The sequence below is a fragment of the Lactuca serriola genome, chromosome 6 (genome assembly GCF_051521515.1).
Source record: "Lactuca serriola cultivar US96UC23 chromosome 6, Lser_US96UC23_V15, whole genome shotgun sequence".
Lineage (NCBI taxonomy): Eukaryota > Viridiplantae > Streptophyta > Magnoliopsida > Asterales > Asteraceae > Lactuca > Lactuca serriola.
The window spans coordinates 195,117,616-195,144,336 of NC_136413.1; the positions used below are offsets into that span (position 1 = coordinate 195,117,616).

The 26,721-nt window shown below is 34.7% G+C and overlaps 2 protein-coding genes across 2 annotated transcripts; one reads left to right on the forward strand and one right to left on the reverse strand.

Moving 5' to 3' along the window:
- The first annotated feature begins 7,407 nt into the window (after positions 1-7,407).
- LOC145057709 (two-component response regulator ARR2-like) lies at positions 7,408-11,373 on the forward strand. Its single transcript, XM_079005584.1, has 6 exons — positions 7,408-7,850; positions 8,117-8,269; positions 9,196-9,594; positions 9,701-9,777; positions 10,052-10,942; positions 11,025-11,373. Exons 1-6 carry the CDS (start codon positions 7,694-7,696, stop codon positions 11,103-11,105), a joined length of 1,758 nt encoding a protein of 585 aa, XP_078861710.1. The 5' UTR covers positions 7,408-7,693; the 3' UTR covers positions 11,106-11,373.
- A 3,720-nt stretch (positions 11,374-15,093) lies between these two features.
- LOC145057710 (COBRA-like protein 7) lies at positions 15,094-17,321 on the reverse strand. Its single transcript, XM_079005586.1, has 2 exons — positions 16,741-17,321; positions 15,094-16,648 (listed from the first exon to the last, which is right to left on the reverse strand). Exons 1-2 carry the CDS (start codon positions 17,276-17,278, stop codon positions 15,228-15,230), a joined length of 1,959 nt encoding a protein of 652 aa, XP_078861712.1. The 5' UTR covers positions 17,279-17,321; the 3' UTR covers positions 15,094-15,227.
- Positions 17,322-26,721: the final 9,400 nt, after the last annotated feature.

A 26,721-nucleotide genomic window follows, 5' to 3' on the forward strand; every position in this document is an offset into this window, starting at 1 on the left:
TTATGTTAAAGTTTTGATCTTTAGTAGTGTAATGGCCATAATTGGTTAGAATCTCGATTTTTGAACTTGACATGAATTTTAGGGTTTCGATTTTGGTCAATTTAGAGTGTTATAGTTGAAATTTTGTGTGAATTAACACTTGGTGTACAACCCTAGACAAACCCCTAAAAGAAATTTTGAGTATACATGGCTGATTTGTCTTGAATTAGAGCATATTTTCGCGAGCAATTCATCAGACTCGTCGAGTCTGTTCATGGACTCTACGAGTCCATGCTGTTATTTTCCAGATTTTTGATTTAATGTTTTTGTGGTTTGGTGGTTTTTCTTTGTGTTTGATTTTGCAGAAAATGTTCAGAACGGGATAGAGCTCAAGAGGTAGACAAGGGGATTTCCCTTGGTTAAACTTTCCATAAATAGCTTCAAAATCAATTATGGCGAGGTGGAAGAAGAAACTGGAAGTACTCAAGGCCAAGGACATCTATGTACCAAATGAGATAGATTAGGAGTGACTAGTACAAGTAGGCTTAGAGGAGGCATTAAACCCATACATGACTAAAGTGTTTGTACAAGATGGGATCTCGGTTACGTGTGATGGATGGAGGAATTTATTTCAGATTCAAGAACTGGTATACCAGGAGATATGTTCGGATTTTTTCTCTACAATATCATTCTGAGGGGGGAATGATTTTTACAACCCGAAAGTCCTAACCTTTTGTCTTGGTGGGGAGCACCGAGAGTGTAGTATGGCAAAGTTGAGCTGGAGGTTGGGAATTTATGATGAGTCAGTAGTTATGACTGGAGCTTTTGGGAGGATCTTGGAGAATTGTCACAAGGATTTTCCGGAGGGAACAAATTTAGTAAATTGGTGGAATACAATTGCAAACAAAGTGTATATTCCTTCTGCGGCTCAAGAAGGGAGCATACGGTCCCCCATTCACCATTTGATTCACCGCCTAGTTTCTAGCACCATTAACATGCGGAAAGATGATGAAAAGGTCCCGAGCCTTGACGTTTTTTACTTATAGTGCATTATAATGCCCAACACCTTTTGTAATATTCCATATTTCTTGGTGAGGTATTTAGGAGAGGGAGCGGTGAAGAATAGGACGACTTAAAAAATAAATGGGGGTATGTTTGTTACTCTATTGGCAAGATCATATGATATCATGGAAACGGGAGCCGGGAGCATGTTGACTATGTTACCAACACCTCCATTTAGTATCATGCATGAGGGCAAGAATTGTGGAAGACTATGGTAATGGTCACTTTGCAATCCCGGATGATGATGCGGTTGCGGCACCCGAGGAACCGGGTAGACGGGTTAGACCGAGGCAAGAGAATATTCAAGAAGACTTGCCGGTAATCTCGGTTGATGATGATATGCCGATGGATTGGTATAATGTGGAAGTGAGGAGATATCAAGATGATTTGGGGAGGAGTATGAATTATAACCATCAAACACTCGCTCATTTGCTTAATCACTTGAACATACCACCTATGGATGGGCCCGGGTATCCTTATGTGAGTAGTTGGGAAGAGAGGGTAAATGCAAGAAGGAGTGGAGCCGGGGGGAGCGGAATAGGAGATGAAGACTAGTTATCCTTTTAATTTTATTTGTGTGGTTTGTTTTAAGACAATTTTTATTTTGTTTGGTTTGTTTTTTGTTTATTTGTTTGATGTTTAAACTCCTAGTTATTAGGATTTTTAGTTTGTTTTCCTTGTTTTGTTATGTGTGTTTGTTTTTTATCCTTTTCAGTTTAGGGGTGAGGAAATAAGTGCAAGAGTAGAGAGTAAAGAAAAATATGAGAGAAGTCGAGTTTAGGCAAGAGAAATAGGAGTTTTGAGTCCAAGTATGAGTCTGATAATGGAAAGGGTTAAAGAGTGCTTATTTATTGAAGAAAAGTGAGGGGGAGTGTCATTTTGATATTACCCAAACACCCCAGAAACGGACCTGAAGAAGAAGAGATTTGTTTTTCCATACAACGCCTACTCGTCGAGTCCACATCTAGAACTCGACGAGTCCAAGTGAAAAAATGCGACTGTTCTGCTTTTATAACTATAACTCGCCGAGTCTCCACATGGACTCGACGAGTTTCTCAACTTTTTATTTTCCGCTTGATGATTCGATTCCCTTTGATGCTGGTTTCGATTATATTATTTGAAGATCATTTTCCGAGCATTTCCAAGAGCTTTTTCTTTTATATTTGGAGCTGTACACACGAGATTTGACGCCCGAGGTATGGATGAGTTGTTCCCATGCCTAAAGTCAATTGAAGATGGAGCTTTAAATGAAGAAGATCAACCTCGCCACCACTATCCCAGGGGAGTTTGTTCCAATTCTCTCTTTACTTTTATGTTTTTATCATGCATAATATGCAATGGGGACATCGCATCAGTTAAGTGTGGGGTAGGGGGTTGGTCACATTTAGTCAAATTTAAAATTTTAGTCTATTTTTTAAAAATTTTTCATAAATTTCTATGGTTAATTTAGGAAAGCTTGGTAAAGCAATTAGGATTCATGATAGTATTGTGTTTGATGATTTTATGAGGACCCAAATATTTAGTTGAGCCTATACACATTATAATGCATTTGTGGCCCCCTTTATTCTAGTAAAATCATGGGAAAAAACATGACCTTTCTTAGTTTAAGGAATGCAATATGTTTAGCATCGTGTACCAGAAATGTATCCAGGAAAACTTAAGTACTCATTGCACATAACACTAATACCTTAACCAATAAAGGATGAAGTTAAGCTCCTTGCTTAAGCATGTATGGTTTGAGTGAAAAAAAAGTGAGGAACATGTAAAAAAAAGAGAGAGAAATTACCAAAAAGTTAAAGAATTTTGGAGTAGTCAAAATATAAAGTATGAAGATCAAAATTCAAAAGTTGAAGATACCAAAAAAATCAAACAAAGAAGGTGGTGAATTCAAAGAGATCAAAGATCAAATAAGTGAAGAATTCAAAGAGCTCCATTGTGGTATCAAAGTTGTAATTTTCCTAGAATTTATGTATGCTTGGTAGTTTAACCAAAAATGACTTGAGGTTAAGAAAGTTTTCCGTGGATGATTCGGAGGGATGCATAAAATGAGCATTGTTCACAAGAAGTGGGCGAGTGTTTATGAGGATTGTGAGTATTTAGGATTAAGGGGTCTTTAGGAAAAATTTTAGACACAAATGCATGCGTTACGGTCTTGGCATAATGGCTGAGTTTGATTAGGATTGTCTTATATGGTACTAGTGTGTTAAAACTTAGTTTTCCTTGGGGGCAAGCAAAAGTCAAGTGTGAGGTATTTTGATATGTGCATATTTAGTCATATATTTTGGTTAATATCTTAATATTTTTTGGTTATTTTGTCTCGATTATTGGACAAAAGGTACTTAATTATGTTTAATTTTTATTTTTAGCCTAAAAGACATGCTCAAGTTAAAAAGGAAGCGGGATTAGAAATCGGAATCTCGGGAATTGAAGAAAGAAGAAATTAAGCCAAAAAGCTGAAGGACTCGACGAGTTGGTCCTCAGCTCGTCAAGTCGATAAGAATATTCACGAACCATCAGGTGCCTTACCGTACACGGGATTTAAGTGATGGACTTGGCGAGTCAGTCTATGGACTCGACGAGTCGCCCCTGTTTTCAAAAAACTATATAAAGGGCTCTAGTTTCCGAGAGAAGGACTTTTCCTTTGGATCTTTTAGCGACTTATCTGCGATTGGAAGGTTATTGAAGCTCTGGAATTCGAAGATCAACCCTAGAGATTGATTTGGAAGAGATCAAAGGCAACATATATTCTCTTTTTCTTAATCTATTGCACAAAACTATGTTTTTACTTATGGATTTCGTTTTTGAGATATTACTTGTTGTTGATATGAGCTAAAAACTCATTACTTCTGTTTAGGGTAGACTATCTTGTTAATATGGATTGAATTTATGGCATGGATTATTTGATTTGGTGAAAATTGTTTTGTTAAGCTTGTAAACGATCCTTATGTGTTGACAATAACTATTTTCTGTTAATTATCAAGTCTATTAAGTTGCATGAACATCCTCTTAATTGCTTGCTTCAGATGATTTATGTGAAAACAATGTTATATGCCTAGTATTAGTGAATATGAACCTAGGATTAATTAGAAAATAGGTAAGTTACTTGTGTGATGAACAACCATACAAGATGTTAATTGAATTAGTAATTTAATTAGCTACAACTACAGGTCTTACTTAACACGAATCAAAATACTAGGAAATTCATTAGTTTAACCAATTGGCGACTGTTTAAATTAATTTTTTTTCTAAGGATTAGTAATAGTGAACATGAATCAAATCACATTAATCGGTAGCCAATGACAAAATAATCCATTGCACTTGCCATAAAATCAACTATAGAAACAAGTGAGTCGAACCTGAACAAAAGTCTTTTTTATTATTGAATTTAATTACCTCTTATTTGCATTAGTTGCTTAGTTATCTTAGGTTGAGTGTTAGTCATTTATTTAAGTTTTTAGTCTTGCTACACTAGAGAAACCCCTTCTTTTTATCGTTAGTTTTAATTAGATAATTCTAGTGGTTAGTTAATTGTTACCGTTTCCTGTTTTCGATACCCTGCTTACTTGAACTATATTGTTTAACGATAGGTACACTGCCTTTCGTGTGTTAAATTGTGTTTGAAGTAGTAGGATTAAAAACTAGTCCGTTTCACACACATCAACCATTTATATTTTTATATAATGAATAGCTATTTGATAATAATTATAAGACAATGTTATTTATTATTAGAAACACTAATATTTAAGCCTTTATTTTTCCTTAGATCATCCGTTATAGCCACCACTAACGACTATAGTAGTAGGTGTCACATCATCACCATACTCCCTATTAGTAACTATGAGATGACTACCACTAAACACATCATCCCAACTCATTTTTTTAATTAAATTTATTTCAAAAAAACATATAATTTTTTAATACTATTTTTAATTAAATTAAATACCACATTACATTAAAAAAAATTACATAAATTAAAATAAAAAAATAAAAATGAAAATAAAAATAAAATACCTAAAAATACCAAACATAACTAAAAAAACTACCCCATATTTCTATATTGGGTTCGAACCGACTCTTTCATCGCGAGAAAAATCTCCAAATTTTCGCCTTCGAGATCCGCTTTCATCTTCAAAATCTCCATGTTTGTTTGTGTTCGAAGCATCATTTGCTCCTCTTGGAATGACATATGTGCTTCTATCATTTTTTGCTCCACCGACTCAACATCTCTGCCTTGGTTTCTTGAATGTGGACATATCGATCAAAATTTTCTCCAAAATGATCGATAACAATAGAACCCGAAGCCGATGAACCCGCTTTTTTGCTTTATTTTTTCCAACCGACCGACGAAGAGGTTGGTCGTCTTCAAGATCGAGCAGATCATCGTTGATGTCGTTGTGTCTTCGCCCATCAGATAGTTGGAAAGTTGCATCCGAGTTTCTTGAACGCTTTGAACCAGAAGATGTTTGTGAAGTTCCTTCCGTCTGCTCTTTCCATTTTGGAAAGTCTTTCAGTTTTAGCCATGCTTTGACATACGAAAAAGCTTTGCGGGTTGGCGTTGTCTTTTCAAATTGTTACAAGGCCACCTTGAAGACAGAACCAATTTTGCGTATGTTTTGGAGGTTGTTATAAATTTCTTCAAATTCGGTGCGTTTTAGTCAAATGTCTCGCCACTTAGAACTAAATTGATTGAGATTTCGATTTTCACTTTCCATTAACTCATAGAAGTTAGAACACGCTTCAAATTTTCTCCTAAAAACAATTGAAGGTTTAATTATCTCCTTCAATTGAGTCTTGGGAAGTCGAAACCCACACCTCCGCTATCTTTTCTTCTTCCTCTTTTGTCCATGGCACCCTTTCTTGGGTAGCAGTGGTTCGCACCGTTTTTTTTTTTTTTGCTTTCTTTGTTTTTGGTTAAGGTGGTGGTGGTGAAGGTTGCGTTTCCCAAACAAAATCTTGCGAATGAGGTGGTTGTGATTGTTGTGGTTGTGAAGGTGGTGGTTGTGACGATTGTTGATGAAATTGTTGTTGAAAGGTTGGGAAAGGTTGGAATTGATGTTGGAAAAGTGGTGTTTGTTGGATAGGGAAATTGGTTTGAAGCAAATTAACAAAACCACCTAGAGGATTTCATGGTCGAAATTGACGAGGAGTTGTATCTAATGTAAAACTGTTATCTGGTTTGTAATTTCTAAGGGTTTTTTTTTTGGGGAAGGGGGGGGGGGGGGTGATTGTAAAAATGTTGAGTGCTACATATATAAAGAAAGAAAAAAATGGTATTAAAAAATAGTATATTGTGATTTTTATAGGTAAAATTTGTGTTTTAAAAAAAATTATTTAAAAATTAGCCATTGAAACTTGAACGGGTCCTGTCAACGATCAAAATGAAAAACCCCACTCCCATTGGTTGTTTAACTTTGCGGTGCGCAACACAATCGAGCACGACAACGACATACCACGGAAGTTCATGCTTAGGTGCTGTTTGTTTTTTTGGAAAAAACCCTCTTCAAACCTCTTATTGCTGCGCGGCGCAGCACACGCGCATCACTTTTCATCTCGCAGCTGTTTGTTTTTTAAAAGTCTTCTGAGTCAAAAACCTCTATGCGTGCTCTGTTTGGCGCAACACTTGTACTGCCTCTTTCAGCCTCTCTCTCTTTTTTTTTTATTGTTGAAATTTTGATTATATGTTGTTAAAATTTTATTTCATATTTTTTTTTCGTTTTTTTTTTTCATTTAATCTTGTTGAATTTATTTTTCGTTTTTTATATTCAATAATGATAATTTTTTGATGAAATATCATTATTTTTTACTAAAATATCTTTATTTTTTGTTTAAATATCGTTATTTTTTACTGAAATATCATTAATTTTTACCGAAATGTTATACATTATTAGATTTTACGTATTAAAAAGCTATTTTCGGTTTATAAAATTAGTTTATTTTAATTTTTTAATATCTGCAGCAGTATGCAAATGTTAAAAAAACAAACACGCTTCTTATTACAGTATGCAGCCGTTTAGTCCACCTCTTCTACTGCAGAGGGTTATAGAGATGGTCCGCAGACTTCATGAATTTTTGCTTCAAAAAATCAAACAGCACCTTAGTGTGTACGAGCCACCGCCCTTTGTGATCCGCATACCATACAATAAAGGCTTAATAGAAGACATTAAAAAATGAGCTGGATCCAAACTCTACGGAGAGACCCACTTTCGACAATGACAAAAAAAAAATGGAAACTATTTCATCAAAAACATTTATGATTAACCTTAAAAAGAAAAAGGAAATTAAACAATAAACAACTCAAAAATGGAAAAAATCAATTTCAATAAATTGCCAAAACACCAATAACTACAAACTTCCAAAAATTGAACCCTTTGAAGCACACAATCATGTCTAAATATAAATCTCCAATCCACCCACTTGTAATTCCCCATTCTCTCTCTCTCTAAAAGTCAAAACTTTAGCTTGTTCCTGTTTTCGTTTTATGTTAATTTCTTGATTTTCTTGAATTGGGTAACGCATGCTTCTGTGGAAAATCAATTTGATTTGATTCATAAATCACAAAAAAGGACATGTACTTTTATGGGTGTGATTGAGGTTTTCCTCGGAGAAATCACTGAATCTTGCAAGTCAAACACTAGTCAACAAACAGTCGACGATGCCTAGTTCAAGTAGCGTTTCTCGGAATTCGACCGCCGGGGGTGATAGTAATGTCCCGGACCAGTTTCCGGCTGGTTTACGAGTGCTTGTTGTTGATGACGACCCAACTTGTCTCATGATCTTAGAGAAGATGCTAAGAAATTGCAAATACGAAGGTAAGTACAACCATACACTAAACGCACACCAACTGTTTGTGAAAAATCCTCACTGATTTATGAATTATGCCGAGAGTTACTAAATCTGGGTTTTTATTACTTCGATTTAGATCACGGTTTTTGTAATATAATATGATTAATTTTTTTTACGCAATCCTCGATTCGATTTTCAATTTGCTTTTGTTACCCAATTGAAAATCGTTTATGTACTTATGATTTGTGTATAGATTTGAAGTAACTGATTCTAAGATCTTCTAAATTTGCAGTGACTAAATGCAATAGGGCCGAGGTTGCTTTATCTTTACTTCGGGAAAACAAAAACGGATTCGATGTGGTGATTAGCGATGTTCATATGCCTGATATGGATGGATTCAAACTCCTTGTACACATTGGGCTTGAAATGGACCTTCCTGTTATCAGTAAGTCAACCACTTTTCAATCCTTTTCATGTTTCTTGATTTAAAAAAATAAAAATAAAAAAATCCATGATCTATTTGTCAGTGACTTTCTCGCTTGTGATCCTTGTTTGTAAACTGTGATTGAGACCGTTTACAAGCTTTCTAGGACTTTTTTTTTTCATGATTTTGATGCCAAGGGCATTATCGTCATTTGATAATACTGAACCATTTAGTGTTTAATGATTACAACCTCTTAATGGTTAAGAGAAGGTACGGTTCCATAACTGTTTAGAGCCTTTTGATTCGTTCGGAGGTTGTTTAGAGGCTGTATCAAACACAACACACTGAATGCTGACTGATTTAGAGGTGACATGTGAATTGTTCAATTCAGAGGTTATCAGATAACCCTAAAATTTTTGTCTCACAATGTTTCTTCTCTTTTGGATGTGACATAAAAATTGACATTAGTCCCATTCTAGTCCAATCAATCCCCAACACATAATAATTTTATGTCCCATCGTGTCAAGGTTAACCAACAGGACAAAACTTAGTTGTCGTGTCTGTTAAAGTCCCAATATTTTATCCAAATTTACGAAAAACTCCCAAACTAAAATTTATTTACAAAAAAGCATGAATTACCTGTAAAATAACGATTCGACCCTTTTTTTTCCTGGGTTACCGGTTTCATTGCTAACCTGGTTCCATTAAAGTCCCATTATTTTACCCTAATTTACAAATAAGTCTCAAACTAACATTAAGTGATGATTTGGCTATTTTCTCTCTGTTGTAATATTGTTGATGTGGATGCTTATTCATTAAATGTAACTGAATACAAAAAGAACAACTTACCGAGAAAGTTAGCGAAAAGACAATCTACTCCTTTTAAAGAATTTTTGACTTTCGTTATATTTGGTCAAAATTGATTTTTTTTTTCTTTTTTGTATTAGTGATGTCAGCGGATGACAGCAAGAGTGTAGTGATGAAGGGAGTAACACACGGGGCATGTGACTATTTAATAAAACCCGTACGTATAGAAGCATTGCGTAACATTTGGCAACATGTGGTTCGAAAAAAGAAGCGTGAATGGAAAGACATTGACACGTCAGCAAGTTTGGATGACGTGGACAGGAAGGAGGAGAAACAGGCTGAAGATCCGGACTACTCGTCTTCTGCAAACGAAGGGCATAATTGGAAAAACACAAAAAGGAGGAAAGACGATGAGGATGAAGGTGAAGGTGAAGGTGAAGAAAGAGATGATTCTTCTTCTTTGAAGAAGCCTCGTGTTGTTTGGTGTGTGGAACTTCATCAACAGTTTGTTGCAGCCGTTAATCAGCTTGGAATCGATAGTATGTTTTTTTTTTAAATAATTTTTTGAACATAATCAGCTTGTTTCAGTGAGTTATTATGAAATTACTAATCTGTCCTTTGTGTACTTGAATCTTGTTTACGCAGAAGCTGTTCCTAAGAAAATATTGGACCTCATGAATGTTCCTGGAATAACACGTGAAAATGTTGCTAGTCACCTTCAGGTAAAAATTTTAATCCTAAACCTAACTAATTTTTTTTTTTTTTGTTAATTTACGATTAAAAATGATTGATTTTGGTTTTTTGTTATTCATATATTTACAATTACATCTTCCTGAATTATTTTATTACAAAATTTGATTATTGTTTTAGTGATATGGTTTTTAGTCATATTTAATATACTAAACCACAAATATCGTTTTTTTCCTAAATTATTATACTAACAGTGTAGTTTTACTTTTTATTAATCATATTTAATATTTATAACATTTTGTGTAGAAATATCGTCTTTATCTTAGAAGACTCAGTGGGTCCCACCAATCAGGCGGAAATACCCCTTCGTTTTTCAGCACTCCCGATGCTGGATACGGATCAATTTCAACACTCAGTGATCTCGAAATTCAAGCTTTAGCCGCCAGCGGGCAGCTTGGTCAGCTCGGTCAACTCCCGGGTCAAAGTCTCGCCACCCTCCAAGCGGCGGCACTTGGCCGGTCAGGCTACCCAAAATCCCCAATTTCCGTGCCCTTAATCGATCAAAGAAACATTTTTAGCTTTGAAAACCCTCAATCAAGATATGGTCAAGTCCAAAACCGCCAGGGGCATAATGGTAATATCATCAGACCGATGAATTTGCTTCATGGGATTCCCACAACTATGGAGCCAAAGCAGCTCGTGGGGATGCAGGGTTCTTTTGCAGGGTTGACTAGTCAAGGTCTGATTCCCTTGAACGGTCAAAGTCAAAGTCAAAATCATGTCTCTAGACAGCCCGTTTTGCCTGGTCAGGTAGTCTCCTCACCTGGGAATCATGTAACGGAGTCGACAGGGAATCGTTTTCAGCTTAGGGGTAATTTGGGAATTCCAAGTTATGGTCTTGTAAACAATGGAAATCAAATTCAAACCAGACCTTTACAAGGGGCGGATTTGACCTTTGACCCTTCGCTCCATATGAATAAAAATATGCAAGGAGGATTGAATGTGCTTCAACATAACAACTATGATTCTGGTCAGAAAATCGGGGGTAATAAGGTCATTTTCTCGACAGGGGAAGGAAGTGGGACCCACGTTGTGGACAATTCTTCAATGCTTAAGGCCGAAAAGGTCAATTACAAAAGCACATTTTGCCCCGAAGAATACAGTCAAGATGATCTCCTAACCGCAATGTTTACACAGGTTTGTTACAACTTTTTTATTTATTTTTATTAGAGTATTGTACTTTTTCTTATTTATTTATTTATTTCGTGGCATTGAGCAGCAACAACAGCAAGAAGGCATTGGACAAGGGGAAAACGAATTAGGGTTGGATTGGTATTCACTGGATAATCTTCCGGTGTAAGATGTGCTTCAACACTTGGACATCGTGCATTATCAGGCGTACATAGTTTAGTTTTTTTTTTTTTTTTCAGCTGAATTTTCAAAGATTTATAGGTTGTTTATTATGGTATATGCAAACGCATATTTGCAGATAATTTGTTTTGTTTAGGTAGTAGATTGATTAACTTTGTGAGTTGGATTTGAGGGTATTTGCAGAAAATTGAATTAGTTTTAGGTTAACTTGATGCTTATGCTTGTTTTTGAATATTTATGATCTTATTTTTTGGAAATTATTTGTTGGATTAGTGATATAATATGTTGTTGGTTTTTTATCGATTTGAATTGTATTGTGTTAATTGTTAAATGCGTGAAATTATATTTAATTAGAAAAAAGAAAAAATGAATATAAGGCATTCATGGTATAATTAGATGATTATAGTCTCTTAAATATTTTGTTTAATAGATAAAATACTTATATTTTTGTTAGCATATAACTTACAATCACTTGGTCAAAGTTTGGTTTTTATAATTCCCAGTTTCATAAAATAATGTGAAAATGTTGAAGATACATAAAAGTAATATAACAAAAACCTGATAATTCTACCCTAAAGTATGGACGTGGTTGACACCGAGCGTTTGAGAGTTTTTATTTTTTAATTTTTAACAAAAAGTTAAATTTAAATAAAAAACTATATTTGAAAGTTCAAATGTTTAGCTTTTATTTTGAACAAAAACTCCAAATTTATAAGTTATTTTATGTAACACTTAAAAAAAAACAACTATTGAACCTTTTAATCAATTTTCAAAATTATTTTTAAAAGTATATTTATATATTTTTCTTTTTTAAACAACTTTTTTTATATAATTTTACACATTAACAAAAGCCAAGAAGATAGTATTTAATTTCTTAAGTTTTTCAGCTATTTTTGTCAAATTCTCGTATAACAAGTAAAACTATAATTTCCAACTATCAACCGGATTTTGCTAAAATTTAACTATCAAAAGTCTGGTCATCATACGATTGTATACCTCCTTTTTGACAAAATTACATAAATGGTTCGTGTGGTTGACACAGTTGACCAACTGTTGTTGTTATGACAAATTTTATGCATAGATGGTCCTTATAATTTCAAAAGCTTATAAGGCCAACGGTGTTAACTTTTTTTAGTTAAGTCCTTTATGAAATGACACGTTTGCCCTTCCTGTCATAAGGACTATTTATGTACTTTGTTTCAGCCGACCATTTATGTAACTTCGTCTATTATTTATTATTATTTTTATTTAATTTATTTATATTTCTACGATTTAGATTTTTTTGACATTTTGTTTAAATATATTCTTTAATGTTATATATATATATATATATATATATATATATATATATATATATATATATATATATATATATATATATATATATATTTGCTTATATTTTTTGATACTTTGTTCATATAATTTTTTCTAATATTTTTGATATTTTGTTTGAACACATTTATTAATATTTGTTTTGAATTTTTATTTGAATAATTTCTTTTAATTTTTTTTTTACTTTTTGTTCGAAGATTTTTAATGTTATTTATTTATTTATTTAGATTTTGTTTGTTTATATTTGTTAAAGATTCCATGGTTACCGTAATCATAATTCCTAACTTAATTCTCTTACAATTATATTTTCCTTTTTTGTTGTTTTAATATAGATAAGTTTTTCTAAGTATTATTTTATAATTAATATATAACTATATAACACATATAAGGTTGTATAATTATTATTTTTGTAAAGCTTTTCATAAACATTTTTGTAAAAAAAAAAATAAAAAAATTTGCTAAACGTGAATATGATTAATATAAATTAGGTACACATAGGTTAACCTAAGATTGTCTCGTAGTTTTGACGAAAACGACCATGTCATTTCACATTAGACTTAATTTTAGTATTTTTGAGTTATTTAAATCTTTTAAACATTTTTTGTTTTCAAGTTATACAAATTTCGATTAACCTATGTATAACTTGATATCGGTTTTGGATTCCAAATAGCCTATATGTTCCGATTAGACTATCCATTTTAATCATATTCACGTTTAATAAACTTTTTTATATTTTCTTTTAAATGTTTATAAAAAGCTTTATAAAAAATAATAATTATACAACCTTATATGTGTTATATAGTAATATATTTGAATTAAAAAATAATAATTATATAACATTATCTATAATAAATAACAAAAAGAAGGAGAATATGATTCGAAGTGAATTAAGTTACGAATTATGATTACGGTGACCATGAAATTTTTAATGAATATAAACAAAAAAAATTAATAAAAACATTAAAAGTCAAAAAAAATTAAGAATATATTCGAACAAACCGTCAAAAAAAATATTCTAAATCACATAAATATAAAGAAATTAAATAATAGACAGTTACATAAATGGTCCCTATGACCGGAGCAAATTACATAAATGGTCCCTATGGCAGGAAGGGCAAATATGTCATTTCATAAGGGACTTAACTGAAAAAGTTAAATATTGTTAATTAAAAGGACTGTCTTTTGCAAGATTTTGAAACCACATGAACCATCTATGCACACAATTTCTCATAAGGACGAGCGTTGGTCAACTATGTCAACCGCAAGGACCATCTATGTAATTATGTCTTTCTTTTTCTTTTAAGTTTTTTTTGGCATACATATAAGAGTTTTTGTCACTAGTCACATTTTTATTCAATTGTCAAATGTTATGTTATGGTTATTTTGAATTAATTTTTTTTTCACATGTTATTTTATGAGTTCTCCAATTTTATTAAATTCTACATAATATTTTAATATAATAATTACATTAAATGTAGTAATAAATTGATATCAATTTCATTAATAAACTTACCTTTTAATTTTAAAATTCCTAAAATTAAAGCTCATTAATTTCTTATCTCTATTTTAATTATTTGTTTTTATTATAATAATTCATTATTTGGTTTATTTTCTTAAAAATTCAAAGTTTTGAAATATTTATATTTAACTTTAAAAAAAAATTAAGTCATGTAATACATGGGTTTCACAAATAGTTATTAATATTCTCAACATATTATCAAACACAATTGAACCCTAAACCCTAAGAATGAACAACTAGGAGCTAATTCATTCAAATAATTTTATGTAAATCCATATTTACGTAATTAATTTTCATGTGGAGTATTTGTGGTTTCAATTTTCAAACCTTTTTGGAATAATTAGGGGCTAATTCATTCAATCCATTATAACTTTTTTTTGGAACCAGCAAATATATATTATATAAAACACCAACCCTAGCAAGGTGCTAGTGGAAGGATAAAGAAAAACAAAAGACAGAGTTCAATTACAAACAGTTTAACGGGGATCCAATCCAATCACCCCAATTAATACTACACCTGCCATATCTATGTTTTACCCATAGAAATGTCATAGACTTAATCGAATCGACAACCTTAATCGGATCAGCAATATCGCCATTGAAGATTCTATCATTCCTGGCTCGCCAATAGCCCACAGAGCACCATAGAGGATCGAGAACAGAGCCTTCTTCTTGCGATTGGAACCCATCTTCAGTCTGACACCCTCATCAATACCGCACCACTTCTCCAGATTCCTCCATACATGATTCGCAAACGAGCAGTCCACTAGGAGATGGTCGGAAGTTTCTAACCTCGAGATACATGCACTACACCATTGGGAGTCTACCTTAACATTCCTGCGGCTAAGGGCCAACAAAGTTGGGATTCGACCCAACCTAGCTCGCCAAGCGAAACATAGAACTTTCATTGGCACCTACTTAAACCATGGAAATTCACCGTCGCATATTAGGTGTGAGGATCTGTCTATTCTCGTTATTAGCAAGGATACCATGCATTGTATTTATACCACTTTTGTGATTAATGAGAAGACAAGTAAATACGTTTTGTATTAATAATAACTAACCTCAAAATTTTCTTTTTTTGGAAAACAATCGATCTACAATTATATAAGATCAATACCATATGTTTCAAAATACGTGGGATTCATATATAATAAATGTTTTACATAGAAAACTACTTCTATACAACAAAATTCGACCCAAAATCATTCGAAAGAAAAAGAATCAAGAAATCGAAAATCGACATCAATGGATGTCATGTCAATGCTGCATCAACACCAATACAATAATCGCTAAAACCACTGAAAACACTCCTTCCAACTTCTTCCGGTGAGAATCATTCGTCGGAATTATTCCCGGAAGCGCACACTCCTCCCCGTTGAAGAAAACTTTAGTCGGAAACCCATCGCCGCCGGCCACATTAATCCCCGACATCTTCTTCGTCGTGAACGAAAGCACCGATTGCTGTTTCCCAGGTACCCGAGGATCTTTTTCCGGGCTCGCCCCATCTACTTCTCCGACGAGATAGTTCAGTCCTGGAAGACCCTGCATCAAAATCGTGTCGTTCCTTCGGTTCACCTCCAGAATCGTCCCGTTGAACGAGTACGCTTTCTCGAACCCCGGTGTAGATTTGTCCATTTCCACCGCCACAAACCAGTCGGCGAAAGCCTCATCTTCCCAATTAAACATAGTCAAACGGGAAGACCATCCGCCGCGAAAGTCCGTCAACAAGTGCCAGTTGATGCTAACTCCACAGTTGTCCGGACATGGCAACGGACTCGGTACGTTTCGGTGTTTCAGATGAGCCCAAGCCGTGGCTAGTGCAGTTCGGTTGTCAAACGGAACTAAAATTGCCTGCGACGGAAGAAATAACGCCGGTGCGGTGGCACTGCACGTTCCCGGATTCGTATTCCGGCAGCCACACGCACAAGTCGGACACGGGATAATCGACTCGTTGTAATACGCCGAAAACGACACACAGCATCGTGGACTCGAACCTTTAGGTTGAGTTATATTACAGACGACTTGCCAGCTCGAAACCGCCGTCGAACCAGGTAGTCCGCCAGAGTCCGGTGACTCGCTCGGGCTGACTCGTACCGGCGGGCCGCAGTTATAATCCGGGTTCAACCGGCCGTTTATCTTGAAGTTTTGCGGCGGAACGAGCTCCGACCGGTTGATATCCGGTGGCATTTTGTAGACTTGTATCTGGAATGCCGATTTTGACTTGCTTGGGTCCATCGTCGGCGGGAGGATGGTGCCGTTCCGGCAACAAAACGGGATGTTTCCGATTTGGGTATTGTTGGTCATCTCGAGGGGTAAATCGATCAACGTTGGTCGGCGTTCACAGTTCAAAACGTTGGAGAAATCCATTGATGTGTAAAACGCACCCTGTGGGCCGAATATGCAACTGGATGAATCCCGAGTGAAGGGATACGCACCTTTTATATCTCCGATGAACTCATCTCGCATCCAGTCCCATGTCAGATTCCAGTTATCGAGGCGGCCGAGAGGGTTGTGGTTTTCGATGGTGACGGCGGCCCAGTAATTGGACTCGTAGGTGCGAATCACGTCGTACATGATTGTCAGGTCGCCGGTTTGCCGTGGAAGAAACTCGTCGGGGAGAGTTACGTTCGTTATTGCGTTTGGATCTTTCATACAACAAACTTCCATTACTCTAATCCCTGAAAAATCATAACAATTGAATCATTTCTATGTCAAATGAAATCAAATCCACTAATCCAGATGAATGAATTCGAAATTGCAATGAGTTTACCTTGCATAGTAGGTACAGAACAGATAAACCCATCGTTCACGAGAGAGATGTTATTAGGCATGGGAACATCCGGTGACCCGACTCCGAACTGTGTACCAAGAAATTTCACCTGAACGGACATTTGAGTCAGATCTCCGGCGGTCTCAATGGCGGTTTTGAGGTCAGAATTCGGAAACCCAGCGAAAACTGTCCCATTTCCGACTGGACCCGGAAGAGTAGCTGAGCCGTCGGCAATGACAGCGTTAGAAGCGGACACCAGGTATTCATCATGCTGAAATCCAACAAAAACCCTCCATGATTTAAGCTCCTCGGCGGCGTTGTTGAGTACAGAGAGTGTGGATTTGAAGCGGTAAGGTTGTTTGGCGGGGTCGGATTTGAGTTTTGGTGGGATTTGGGCTCCGGAACTGTATGAGTAGGATAGGAAGACGCCGTTGCAGGTGGCGGAGGATGGTGATGGTGCAGGTGCTGGAGGAGTTTGGGCGGTGACTATGGTGGTGGTGGTGAAGAAGAGGAGGAGGAGGAAGAAGGTGGAAGCCATGTTTGAAATTTGAAAGTAAGGTTTTTTAGAGAGAGAAAGAGAAAGCATACGTTATATATAGAAACTAGAAAGAGAAGCAATAACGGTAACAGGCTTAAACCCCACCCGGTGGTGGGGTTGACAAAACAGTCTCCTTGGAGTGGACATGTATTTTTCTTTGTATAAATTTTGTATTTAAAGTAACTAATTTTTTTAATTTTTTTTTTCAGTATACGATTTGCAGATGTGCACATAAAATCAAAACCACAAAAAACCAAAACACCACATCCAAAAAATGAATCATTTTGAAACATTGTTCTAGTCTTTTAGAAAGACCAAATCTAACAATGAGGTTTGGATTTTTGTTTGAAATTTAGATAAAAATGCATCTTAATAATACACTACTATAAAAAAGTTGTATAATCTTTATGCTATTACATATTATTGCGCTTTCAACAAATATATTTTTCATGACATCATGGATTTAACTTCAATATTTCTATGTATTTATTAGATTGCTATTTTATTGTTCCCATACAAAGAAAAATAGTAGAAAATAAAAAAGTGACATTTGAACCTAAATAACGAAATTGTCCGGGGCACATTTGGTTCCAATCAGATATACTTAAAAAATCTTCAAGGGTTAAGTGTTCAAATCTAGGAGTGCAGTTATAATGTGGATTGTGTCTTTAAGATAATTATTTAGTGTACTATTGTGTATGGATTTACATCTCATATGATATTATATGATATTTAGTGGATGAGATAAAAGGTTGTAAAAAAATTTGTATTCTTAAAACTCTGTTTCTCAAAATTGGTTAATTTAAAAAGAAAGAAAAAAAGATCAAATCATTTTAGAGAGGTTATCATGTTATCGGATAGATCAATGCGACCTTTGTATTGGTAATAAAACAAATCCTTTCATATCATGAAAATTGTTTTGTTTTATTTTACATAAATATTTAATTTTCTTGCAAAACAATTAAAGAAAATTATGAATATTATTTGTGTGATCAAGAAGTGAATCATTTTAACTTGGAAACTTTGTATAAAACAAAACATTGTCAATTTTACAAGACTTATAAAGAAAACGTTGTGAAATATGAGAATGTTTTGATATAAACAAGACTACACAGTTTAAAATATTTACGTGATTGACCCTCTTTTGTGTAATTATTTTTATAATCATTATATTTAACATATTGTATTAAAATATTTAACAAAACTGACTATAATTTAAAAATGTATTTTTTTTATACGGCAAATATCTCATTCCTTTCAACATGCACCCCTCAACCATGGATTATACACGATTAATGACACGTTTCAGGATTATAAACTTATTGTTTTCATAGTTTTTGTATTTATTATAATTTTTAGTGCATGAAGACTACAGTTCATAATTCAATTCGATATATATTGTCGGACAATGAATTGGTCATTTTCTATATTATATATATATCACTATCTTGTTAGGATGCACGTTCGTTCTTCAAGCTAGAATATATGAATAATAAATTTTCTTATTGTGATGTTAGTTAAAAAACTGAAATATATTATCACAAATAAACTATAATATTTAATTTGATATATAATCTAATTAGGTTAAAACTCACATACTATACGGTTATTATATTAAAATAATATAGAATTTTAGATAAATTACTGATAATAACCACAAGCATAGATGATAATTTAAAGCTTAAACTAGGGAAGAACCCCGCTTTACGGGGTTGGAAACGCTACGCCAACGGAAAAAACAGGAAGATTTTATTAAGTTACATTGTAAAGGATTATGCTATTTAAATATGAAAATTGCAACAAATAACAATCTACTTTTGTTGCCACCACCAAGTGAATGACCAAGAATATGAAAAAATAAATACAAACGGTTTAGGTGGTAATTAAATAAATATTTATATTGTATACAACCATATGGTCAAATGCTTTTGATTGTTTTTCATTCATCATCCGAAGAACGAATGCTTGAAGGTAGCTTAATCTGAAAAATATAAAAGGAAAATCATATGGATGATGGTGTTTGCTATATAAAGTATATCTAAGATTTTAAAATAACCTAACCTTGAAGGATAATGGTGACACTTGCACAAAAATTAAATGAAAACAAGTGATCAAAACAAAAGATTCAACATGTAGTCATGATAATAAATTAATATTAATGAGAAGTGAAAAAGCAATTAAGACAATAATTTGTTAAAACATGGAAAATTAATGAATTCTTCTTTGATTTTCAATTTATGAAGCTTATCTAAGTAAAAGACTTCATCCAAAAAACAAATGAACAACCTCCTATAATGCATGTAAATACATATTTAAGTTATCTGATAAATTCGTGTTTGTGTTTTATAAAATTAAACAAAGTTATACCTTTTTTGGAGAACCATAAGATTAAGCATGTTCATATCCCTCTTCACCATTTACATTTCGTTGCTCAACTTCGTTCCCATTCTGTTGCTAATTCACATTGTTTTGTCCACCACCATTCCCGTTCCAGCTTCATTATTGTACTGATGCCCATTTAATTTCCCATTCCAGTCTCAATTGTTGTACTGGTAGTGGGACGATTTTTTGTTGTATGAGTTGCCAAGCATAGTATACCCCTGAAATGGAAACTCATCTTTGGAATTGAATTCATTTCCTAATTTCTTATTACTCTGAAAAGTTATATGTCAATTCTAGTACCGTAATTAAACGTTTAGAAACTTGAACACATAAAATTTCTTAATTCTAGGTCGGCAATAGACCTTAAATCTAATAATAGCAATTTAGATAAGAAACCTAATGCACACTATAATTCAAACCATTTAGAACATAAAAGAAAATTAGGCATCTTATCCTAAAGTAAGTTAGTGCTTCTGTCAATTCACGTGTACGACCTAAAATAATATGGACACGCACCTCATGATCATTGCTTAGTATTCTAATTTTAAGTCTAGAAATCCTCTAAAATTCCTTGTTTTCTTAATCTAATGCTCTAATACCAACTGTGACATCTTCAATTTCGCGGCCAGAAAAGACCGATTTGTTTATGCTTATTTAAAATAATAGTATCCTTTTTTGGGGAATAATTTGCGGAATTTGTTCCCAAAAACATGATAATGATATTATCAAAGTATTTTCGAAGAAATGTATTTTATTTATATTAAAACGTTGAGATGTCATCGTCAATATAGAAACATAAGCATAATGAAATATTACAATTCTTGCATTAATTAAACTAGTGGCCTAATACTCCTTTAATCTCTCAGCAGAATGTATCTTTTATATCTATACTTGTCATACAATAAACTGAGTGAGTCAGGTTAGGAAACCAATTGAGTAAAAAGGGTTTTCAACCCACAATAATATAGTTAATATGTTTAATTATCAAACAATTAATCCGATTTCCCATGCCCATTATCTTCTTTATTCTTAAGGATCTACCATAAGGATCATCTATGCTGACAATACTAGTTCAGGGATTCCTCTGTGATACTTATCAGTAGGTTTCTTCTATATTCATTTCTAAGGATTTATCCTATGGATCATTTTCTTTATTAGACAATATTATTTTAGGGAATTCACCCACAATACATTTCAATAGGTTTTAGAGTACATCTGGTGAGCATATAGTTCATAAACACATACAGGTTGCAAGCCTACTAGCGTTCCACTAGACTGTCTAGAATAGTTTGTGGTTGTCATCTATACTTGTGACATCCCCAAAATCACGGCCAGAAAAAGCGATTTAATTTATGTTTTTAAAATAATTTTCAGAGTAATCTTTTGATTTAAAAGAGTTGCGGAATTTGTTCCCAAAACAAAATATGATAAATGAAATTTATCAAAGCATTCCTTAAAGAAATGTATTTTCATATATAACAAAACTCGGGATGTCATGTTCCGATACAGACCAAAAGCATAAATAGCACATTATAAGCCTTACAACGGTTATTTACAACTACAGGCCTATAAACAAAATAACTTGATGATTCATCCAACTTATGATCCCACACCACTACCTGTAATACAAATAAAACTGAATGGGTCAGGCTTGGGAGCCTGGTAAGCATATAGGGTTTTCAACCTACAATAAATAATTATATTTAATTTCACCAACCAACAATAACCCGATTACCCATTCCCGTTATCCTCACTTTATGTCCCTAAAACAACAACTATCACAATGGACCTAGTTTAAGGATTTTCATCGGGATGGACGTTACTGCAAAGGGGTTTCCTCAATAATAGATGTCCTAAACGCAACCATGAGGGGGATAGAGTACACCGCTAAACACATCGTTCACAACACCTACAGGTTATGAACTTGTCAGCGTTCCATTGGACTGTCTAGAAAGAGTCTGTGGTCGTCATCCATACTCTGCTAGATGACTAGATCAACAACAACATCGAGGCCTCTCATCATTTTTATTTCATCACACATCAACTATCTACCTATGCTTTAACGAATATTTTTGTATATATATATATATATATATATATATATATATATATATATATATATATATATACACACACACACACACACATTCATACATAACTTAAAACCTGTATAATATATTCATTCAATACTCATTCCAAATAACAGATAATATATATACACATAGAACGTATTTTATAGAGAAATAATTCATATATATGTGTTAGAAGAAAGCAACTACACACTCACTTGATAAGACGATGCTCGGATAGCACTACGACTCTTAAAATAATAATCTTCGATGAAACCGGGATATCTTCCAAAAACCGGGCTTCACGCGGGCAGAGTTTCGGGTCGACAACTCTATTTCTTGGGATCTTTGGGGCTTTGGGACTTGCTTCGGGTGTCAGGGTTGATACTGGGGCTTTGGGGGTATTTCTCGCAAAGTAGAAGAAAGAAAAAGGGGTGAAGAAGTGGAAATTAGCAAAAAAAAAAATCGGTAGCCCTCGAGTTCTATTTATAGGGTGCTGAGCATCGGATTATGTTGGGCGTAATCTCAGAGTACGCGGGGCGTACTGCTTTGTCGACCTATACGATGGGCGTACGCTTAGTACGCTAGGCGTACCGGGTGGATTGGATCGGATGCGTCACGGCTTCGGACCCGAGGCACTCGAGTTAGGGAGTTGGGCGACGTGGCCCAACCCAGACCATGAACCATAAGTACATTGGGCGTACTTCTGTACGCTGGACGTACTCCTCATTTCCAAAATTCTAAAATTTGTATATTTTCCATACGAGCTCCGTTTTTGACGTTCTTTATATCCATGCGTAGGTGAGACTATGCTCTACAACTTTCATTTAGACTCTGTCGGCTTATTTTGATTTTATTTTGACTATATTATTTTTAGTAAATCAGGACAGGAAAACTCGGTTAGAAATTCATTACTTCTTCATCTGACGTCCGTTTTCGTCTATCTTTTTACCGTTGGACTACTATCGACGAGATCTTCGATTCTCGTTTAGATTGTTTCGGCTAGAAATCACTCGATCCCATATTCGAACTTTGGGTTGCATACTGCTAAGTCGAAACTTAGAAAAATCATAACTTCCTCATACAAAGTCAGATTTTGACGCTCTTTTTATGTATGCTCTCGGTTTAACGTATTCTACGACTTTCGTTTAGATCACTAAGGTTAAATATCTCTCTATCGTAAATTCACTATTTACATCACAGAGTGTCGTACCGGTTCTGTCGCGAAACTTCGACAGGTCATAACTCGGATTTCGGCATTCTTTATAATTTCAGAATCCTCGTCACGACCACTACAACTTCCTTCATAGATATCGGGCTTATCTAATATTTTATTATTACGCTTATTCTTGTTCTTTATTCATTTAACTCACACAATTAAGCATAAAACACATAATACTCAAATAATACATTCTTATTATTTCAAAACGAGTTACAAAGGTTAACCTAGACTGATACATCAACATTAATGTCTAGCCTAGAAACACGGGCGTTACAATACTCTGGTAGATGATGTCATATTCCAGTGCAATAGTACTAGTAAGTTAAGGCCTATTATTGTTTTCATCTTTCATCACCTATCTCCCCCTCTATTCTATTCAACCCTCATTACCTATTTCTGACCAATATATTACAGGTAAGAAAATAAATATAGGGTAAATCTTATAAAAATAATCTTATAATATTTCATATAACACAAAACATTTTTGAATATAAGAACATATATCATTTAATTATTTAGATATTTCATGTCTATGTGTATGATAAAAGTAACTATGTAATCACTTGACAAAATGTCTGGTGATTGGTGAATCGGGTAGAGCTTCGCCTTACAACTTTTTCCAAAAGACCTAGATGTACATAACACTATGTTTTAGTCTAATTTCATATTTCATGGAACTTATTATCCTAAGGACTTAGATTCCTCAACAATCCCAAAGTCTAGATCAATATCTATCAAGTAAGGCCGACTGTCCAGGATTGTCAGGTGGATGTTTTAGAGGATGTTTTAGTTTCATTAATTATTTAGATATTTCATGTCTATATAGTAATTTTACACCGCCAAACGAATGCGACGCGTAGGTCCAAGGAACGCAGGGCGTTCCTCCAAGCAATCTCGTAATCAGCAAGCCACGAATGCAACGCGTTCATCCGAGGAACGCAGGGCGTGCGGCCCACTTTCAACCCAATTCTTCTTATTTGCAGCCCGACTCTGTTTTTCCGGGCTTTTTGCTTAAATTCCGCTCCAACAATAATTAATAGTTGTAAATTACAATTCAAAGCATTATAAGTACCTTTTAGCTCTAAATATTATAAAAACATAGCATAAAATAATAAGAAAACACCTAAATTATATGTATAAACTAAGCGTTATTAGGTTGTAAGGTCTAGACTTGGTTCGTATGTTGGAACCAAAGAGAAGAAAGGGGAAAAGTTATAGATTGGGCTTCTTGCATGAATTAAGAATCTTAGTTTGGTATGGTTTAATTCAAAAGTAATGAGATAGGATTGTGGGGCTCTTGAATACTTTCCCGAGCATAAAACGAACGCCAAAAACGGAGTTGGAACGAAGAAGTTATGGTTGTTTGAAGTTAAGATGAAAATGGGGGTTGGTAGTACATTGGGCGTACCTGATGGGTACGCAAGGCCTACACCACTTAATTTGGACACAGATTTTGTTGAGTACGTTAGGCTTACATAAGGGGTACGTAGGGCATACTCATGCAAATCCCAAACCCTAATTTTTAGGGTTTGGACCCTATTTAAAGGACGTTAAGTCCTTGAGGCCTCCCTTATCACCAGCCTCCATTGTCCCGAAGCCTCATTTTGAAACCCTAACCACCTTGTGAGGTTCATGAGCTCTTAGAGTGATTCTTGTGTGTTTTTGTTCTCTTTGATGAAGAAATAGTTCATTGGAGAGGTGTTCAGAAGCTTGCAGCTAGTAGATCTAAACTTGGTTTTTCATCTAGCATCTTCTGGAGGTATAAAGCTCTAAACTTTATGGCTCATTATTTTAGATCTAGATTTGGGTTATGTGTTGGCATGTTTAATCTCATGGATTTGGATCTTGTGAGTATGAGTTACTCCAGAACCCTTGAGCATCATTTCTAGCCATTTTTAAGGTCATTAAGTCACAAAAATCGAATCTAGCTTGTTTGGTACATTTCATCCATGCATGAGTTTTTGACCATTTTATGAAGTTAGAAGTTAGGGTTTGGTTTTGGGCTCTACCAGGCCATGTAAAATCCAAAAGTTGTCAACTTTATTAGTTAATACCTTTCCAAGAGTTTGATATGTGAATTGGACGTTTAGACTTTAGGTATTAAGTGCTTAAAACGGATCTTGAGCATCAGGGGGGTGTGATGGGCATAACCATGGAGTATACATGGTGTAACGGGCTATGCCATATTTCCCTTTCTGTTGAAGCCAGTGCGTAAGGTGTAATAGGGAGGTATGCATGGCATACTCCTAGAAGCCCATTTTGGCCATTTTTGGGCCTTGGGTCAATATGAGTTTTGGGCCATGATTAGTTGGGTCGAATATGGGAAGGGTAGAATGATATTTTACCCATAGTAAGATAGAATATGATTTGGACCAATTAGAGGTTATTACCCTAATTATTAATTAATGTTGATTTTGGATATGTTCAGTGTAAGGAGCCATGGTAGCAGCAACACGAAAGTGTGATTGTTTATCATTAGATTGAGGTGAGTCTCCTTGCTGTACTTGTGGGTCAAAGGCACCAATTTCAGCCCACTGGATTATATTGTAGGATAATAGTTGTCTTTGTGACACTTACTAATATGCCTTTATGTGCTTGTTGTCTTTGTGACTCCTGCTAGAATGATTGTATGCTTAGATGAAGGGGTGAAATACACCCGTACTGGTTGAAAGATACCAAAGGAGTCGGAAGGAACTTAAATATTCGGAAGGGAATTAGAGAGTCAGAAGGGACTCATGGAGTCGGAAGGGACTCAGGGGTGAAATAAACTCATTACAACTTTAGGTTGATATATATGTATAATGTGTATGTATGGTATGTGGTATATTAGGGAACTCACTAAGCTTTGTGCTTATGGTTTTTGTTTGAATGTTTTTCAGGTACTTCCAGTTCCAAAGGGAAAAAGCTTGGCATGATCACATCGCATTCACCAATATTTGGCATTTTATGATTTTGGGATTGTACTATGATAATTATTTTCCACATTGAAATGCTTTCGATGGTTTCAAATGAATGAATGATGGTTTTGGTTGACTTAAAAACAAAATTTTTTACTTAGTATTTTTGGAATGTTACAAGAAGACGATTAAACTGGAAAAAAATTACAAAACATAAAAACTAGATGAAGATAGCGACATCAGTGATGTTCGATCTCTTACGATGGCGGCTAACATCGATTGCTCGTTGGAGAAGACGAGAGAAGAAGCGATAGCTAGAGGCGATTCCATTGTGTAAGAAGAGAAGAACGACAACGGCGGCAATGATCATGCAACCGACAACAGAGGAGATCGGAGAAAGACATCGAGAAAGAAAGAAGGCTTGAGATGCGGCAGACAGAGCCAATTTTGGAGAGATCGACGACTGCAATATTGATAGAGAAAGAGACGACTGCAAATCAGAGGTTTCCCGATAGAGAAAGAGTCATTGGTGGGAGACAGTAGCAACATTAGAAGAGACTGAATCGGAAAAGAGATATGAAGAAATGGCCATCTGAGGAGGAGGCATAAGGCTTAGAGACAGGAGTCATCTGATGAGGAGGTAGAAGTAGACGAGGCATTAGAAGAAGCAGACGAAAGAGTTCTGGTTTGGTGCCAACTCCTAATTTATTATCTAGGCGGAGAAGATAAAAAAGAGAAAAAATATGGAACATAATGAAGGCACCTACGACGCCTTCTAGAGAAGGTCGTCGGAGGTGGAGGGCGACGACTGTGGGTTGTAGTAAGTAGTAGGGTTTTAACCTAAAGCTCTGATACCATATTAGATAATAGATT